Here is a 6000-nt window from a genome sequence, read left to right as displayed (position 1 = left end):
TTTCACGAACCGCGCAGAATCTTCGCCCGTTGTCCTAAGAGAACTATAACTGGCACCGAGATCAAATTAAAACTAAAGATGGCAGGGATGGGGGGGGGGGGGGGGGGGTAGTGTTACTCTTGTAACACAACTAAGTGTTACAAGAGTTTAGGTTGGCGGAGGAGTTTCCTTACGAGTCATATGCGAGCAAAGTTTGAACGTGTGTGGTTTAATTACCGACAATTAAAATGCTTAATACAACTACTCGAAAGAGCTTCGTCGATGGAAAATGAGTGTGATAGACTTGCACATTTTGGCGGCAAACAGAGAATATATATCTCTGGCACGCACTGACACCTTCTGAGATTTTTTTTTTCCCCCTCAAGGTAAATGCATATTCGCAATGTCTAATTGCAGTTCCTGTCCCTCTGGTCTGGCCAACAACACAGCTGCACAAATGAAGCTTGTGTAACAGCTATGGATTTAGATTATTCGTAAGGATAACTTTGAAAACCACATAACACCCATCTGCAATGAAAAACACCTGTTCTTTATTCTGCAAGAATGTTTTCCAGCGATTTGCATCATTGATGAACACCATGCTATGGAAACTCCAGTGCCGACCAAAACAAGCTAGGCAATAGGTAGCAGGCTGTCACTTCATTCGTGCAGGATCGGTGACCCCAAATCGAGTGTCTTGAACAACACGGTTTGAAGCACGCTGCTGTTAAAGGAAGGTCTCAGGATAAGCTGCTGGTAGATCTTACAAGGCTGGACCAGATGGTTGTCGAGAGAGGTGTTATTTACACTAACTATACAACAGAGAACATTTTATGCAGTTGATTCATCAAAAGCACGACAGACCATCATACCACAACCTGTCCAGCTCCAGTTCTGAAAGCAGTAATGAAGCATTCGCGACGCATTTTTGCACAACATATCTAACAGCAGTCATGTGTTGTGTCGTATTCATATAACTAGCCTCATCTTTCAAAACTCCCACCGTACGATCCAACTCTGGTGCTTGCATGGGTCCGCTTCATGATCACGTACGTCTAAAAGCTAAAGTAACACAGACGGCAGAGCTATTACCACGCAACGTCGGGGACGTGTACTATTCGTCCGAGGCGATCGATCTATGCCGTGAATGGCGTATGTCTAGAACATGATCACGTGGAATGCACATTCCCCGTGCACTTCTTCATGCTGCATGTGCACAATCATAAAACATGGTAACTAGAAAGTAGTGATCCTATACTAAATATGACAGCTAGAACACACTACGAGGAGCTAAACCTGCTTCATGGCACTGCCTAAGACGAAGAAGCCGCCGTCGTTTTGGTTGCCTCACCATCATCGCGGCCGCTGGGCATGCCAGAAGTTACAAGTGTCATCTTCACAATGCGGCCAAAGATCACGTGACCATTCTTCTTGGCGGCTTCTTGGGCATCAGCAAGGTTAGCGAACGAGAGCACCGTTTTTGCTGACAGTGCGCCATCGGTGCGTCGGACGTGAACCACCATGGTCGGCTTCAAGGGCCAGAGAAAGTTGCCGATCTGAGCGACGCTAAAGGGAAGGCCCTCAGCGACCACTTTGTGTTGTCCCTCCGATGACTGCAGGACTTCTTCCAAGTCGTGCTCCTTCACCACCTCGTCCGGGATCCACCGTCCGCCGGATGCTTTGGCCTTTTTTTGCGTGGTAGTCGGCGACCTGCGAGCACGCATTCGTGAACTCGTGTTGTCATCATACAATGCCAAGCTCAGAAGATCTCCTTTCAGTAGCCTGTCAGCGTAATCTTCCGAGATGAGCCGCAGCTCCAGCTTCATCCCTTTCAGCCTTTTGCCGGTCATAGCCAAGGCTCTCTGGGCATCTTCGGTTGTCATGAATCGGACGAATGCTGATCTCTGAGCTTTGTTTGAGTCGAATCGTTCACGCTCTATTCGCGTCACGTTGCAATGGGACAAAAACTCCTTAAGTTGCTCCTCTGTTGTCTCCGCTACAAGGTTGCGGACATGCACAACACGGCTGGAGACAATGTCCTTAAGCGCGCTCGGCGGGGGTGGTCTTGTCATAACATAACGCCGGACGTCGTCCGCTTTCGCCCGGATGACGTTAATGCCCCGACCCGATAGCTGGGCGCTTCCCCACGCATAGCTGACAGCCCTTTCTTGGTCCTCTTTCGATGTCACCTGAATGAATGCGCTGCCGGAGGATAGGTTGTTCCTCGTCAACAAGAGGACACCCTGGGCGCCCTTAGACACCTTAATGCCTGCTCTCATTAAATGCTTGGCAACCAACGCTGGCGTAACATCTCTAGGAAGGCCATGAACCTTTAGCAGGAACCTTTCAGTGTCCTCATCACTATCGCTTTCGCTGGAGCCACTATCGCTGTCACTATCACTGCTGCTACTGTCATTTCTTGAAAATGAGGTGCCTCTTCGTGAGTGGGCGGCAGACTCTTTGGTTAGTTGCCCTGCTTCCTTGCCATCTTGCACTTCCTCTCCAGGCTTCTTACTGCCGCTGTGAAGAAAAAGAAATGTACGAAGACAACATGCAGCAGCTGTAGAACCAAGCCAATCAGCGATCATGAAAGCCTGGGGCCGCGTCTTGTAAGGATTCTTTTCTTCTAATTCTATACATTTCGTTTCCGTCACAGCGACAACAGAGGCGCCGCCTCATTCCAGCAAATGCATGATATGGGGCAAAAAAGAATGAAAAATAGACAGAATCGTTATAAAATGCGGCCCCTGGCAACATCCTATAAGTGCCAACACTGAAAGTGAGGCAGGCAATGCAAAATATGAGCTCTTGACACAGGAGCACAGAAGTATTGAGCCACTGCCGGTCATCAATAGGACAAACTGCTCCTTTCATGAGCGAAATTAATCTGCATTATGTTAAATGTTAAATACCACCATAGGCCAAACTGCAGTCATTTTCTCAGGCTTTCCGCCCCACTGGGTACCAAATTAATTTATTCAAAGTCAACTGCATTTTTTTCACCTCAAGTATTACATGGGGACATTGTTTGCTGCCAGTGCTTTCCTCGTCCACTCATACAATTATCACCTGCAGCAAAGAATGGCTATGCAGAAAGTGACCAAGTGCAAGGCACATTACAGCTAAGAGATGGATTGTAGGAAGAAGGGGGAATAACTAAATCTTTATGCAAGCACAATTTTTATTCTCACAAGAGAATGCCTACCATGATTTAATTATGAATAAACATAGTGTTCCTCATGACCAGATACTTAAACACCAGCCTGCTAATGGGCTATAGATTCTTGGTGTTAAGGTCATTGTTGTGTCAAGAAAACCAATCTGTGTACTCTGTTGAAGACAATGAGATGCTCCATTACTTGCCAAACAAGCACCATTTTATACGAAAAAGGGTACAATTGTTATTGTATGGATGCTTTGTTCCAAGCAAAAGAACAGCTGTGAGGTTAATAAGATTATTCAACGTCACAAATATAACGTATTGCAATGTCAAATTACTTTTCCCTTGTCCCATTAGGTCAACACGCTGCAAAATACAAAGAATCCAGGTAAAAATAACCACTTGTGCAGGTTGTGCAACATATTTGTGCACATTTTCAGTGTGTTTGCTTGGGAATGCATGAAAAGGTCTGGCTTTCTCCATAATACAACATGATCAAACTTTAAAAACAGTGTTCTGGATTCTTCCACTATTATGCAGGCTAAGAATGAGCACAAGTATGAACATATTTCTACAGTGCAATTACAAATAATCCATAAAGTTTTGCCATTTTTATGACCTATTCATTAAAATCATAGCCAGTGGCCACTCTTTATATGGTCATCAATTACTACTTTTTATCATTTTTGTTCATTTACAGAATTCTCATCAGAACGGGCACCCAGTGCAAATTCAAATATGAACATGATGCAACTGGCATGATGAAACAAAAATGAAAGTGGCACGAACATGTAGCTTTTGTCCTCATATGATTGAACTTCTCATACCATGTACCTGAAAGACGAACTAGCCCAGTATTCTACTTTAGTTAAATGTGAAGCGATAAATGAAAAATTGAAAATTCTACACAAAATACAAGAACATCAGCAGGTCTTTTGACAACAATAAGATGAATGTTGATCCCCGTCAGCCACAGTGTCTCTACATGCAACTTTTTTTGTTTGTTCTTGGCAGTGGCGGCAAGATGAAAAGTGCCAACATGCAGCAGAATGCACGTAGCATTTTAAGTTGAAATTAATGCCTGGTCAAATCAGTGGGAACAATATTAAAAAAATACTAGTATATATTAAGAGAGACACAAATATGCTTGACAAGAAGTCTGACATGTTGCCCTCTATTAGCGTTGTCATAGTTAATCCTTCCTTGATCAGGATGTCCTTGGCTTATTAATAACTTGCATACATCTGCTTTCTTTAAGATTTCAACTTTTTAATGAAACGACAGCACACTTCTGGCAGTGCCATATCCAGAATAACTGTTTGTAATCACGATGATTAGCCAGAAAGGCTAAGAGCTTTACGAGTTATCATTTTGTTTCTGTGTGACCATGCTTCTATGTGAATACATAACTAAAAAAAAAAAAAAAACTCATGTAACGGTTGATGAAATTATGACTAAAGGCATTAAGATGATTTTAAACATTGCTAGTGCTAAAGATGGAGATTAGAACATTGGGAAGATGGTCCCAATCAATAAATGTATTAGACAGGTATAATGTATGGAACTTGAGAGTGGCAAGTAAATGCCTGACCTCATGAATGTAATATTGTTCCAGATACATGAATTCCAGGCTAAATACTAGAGGCAACCAAACAGGGTGTCCCGTTAATCAAATGTATTGAGAAGAAATAAAAATTGCGCCTTATGGCAGTGTGAAGGAGTAGATAGGTGTGAAGTCAACTTCAACTTCACGTTAATTTTCTGGAAGCACACAGAGACTCACTTGCAAATTGAACACATAAGAAGGTCTCATGAGACTAAAAACAGACCAAGTAACCTTGCCCTGCATTTTCATGTGTGTGCCATCAAATCCAGAAAGCGTGGTCACCCACAAATATTAAGTCTGTTGCAGTTCATGTCACACAGTGGATGGCAAAGACACTAGACATCAAACACTTATGTCACATTCTGTTTTATGCTACAACTGCACACATGTCCCACCGAATGCTGAAAGTATGCTGTTTATGTCTTCATTCACAGCTTTGAAAATGACGCCCGCATATGAAAGTTCACATATTTACAATTTACTTTTTGGCCTCGTCATGACTGCTCATAACCCTCCAGTCCTCTACTTCCTTCAGTAAGTGCAAAGTAGCAGGCTGGAGGAGTTTACCTTTGTCCAATCCACATTTTATGGCAAAATTTTTCTCTCTCTCTCTCTCATTCCAAATTAATGAGAGAAAGGCCCTGGCATGGCGTCTTGCTGCATCCAACTCAAGTTCAGCAAATCTAAAAACAGAATGTTACAACCTACTCGCCATTGAAATTTGGTGTAAATGCACAGGAACCAAAGAATGTTATCTGAGAACTTCTTGCACTGACAGAGCTTCAGCAATGGAGCAATCAGCTAATTGAGTAATGGCTTGAGATGCCACTTCTTAAACAAACAAGCTGCAGGTTTCACTTGTAGACAGGGGAAAGCATAACACAGCTTTTCTTTTCATTCGAAATGGAGGCAAGGAGAATGATCCTCACAGAGAAGAAAGCATGCAGATGTGCAAAATGTGGGCATCAACAATAGTAGAAATATGTCAAATGGCACATTAATACAGTTTAGTAAGCCAGCACTCGCACTACAAACTTTTCCTGTAGGGAGTAAGCGGCACTCGGTAGTGAGCTACAAATTACTTTTGCCACACTTATAAGGAAGCTTTAGCTCGGAGCGAGCACCAATCTCCCTATTCAAATACATGTCAAACGCAGAAGTACTTTTATGAAAAAAACCACTGCACTGATTTGAATAAAATTTGTTGCATCTAAGAGAGAAACTTAAATTGTAGTAGCTCTAGGAAACAAATTTT

General features: G+C 42.9%; 1 protein-coding gene across 1 annotated transcript in view; it reads right to left on the bottom strand.

Annotated features, from left to right (window-relative positions):
* Positions 1-508: 508 nt before the first annotated feature.
* Positions 509-6000, bottom strand: part of LOC119440146 (presequence protease, mitochondrial-like) — a 147825-nt gene continuing 142333 nt past the window's right edge. Inside the window, exon 26 of the mRNA XM_037705087.2 lies at positions 509-2499. Coding sequence (XP_037561015.1) covers positions 1293-2499 — 1207 coding nt within the window. The 3' untranslated portion in view covers positions 509-1292. The remainder of the gene's footprint in view (positions 2500-6000) is intronic.

This window comes from Dermacentor silvarum, chromosome 1, assembly GCF_013339745.2.
Source record: "Dermacentor silvarum isolate Dsil-2018 chromosome 1, BIME_Dsil_1.4, whole genome shotgun sequence".
Classification (NCBI taxonomy): domain Eukaryota; kingdom Metazoa; phylum Arthropoda; class Arachnida; order Ixodida; family Ixodidae; genus Dermacentor; species Dermacentor silvarum.
This window is presented reverse-complemented; position numbering and strand designations above follow the sequence as displayed.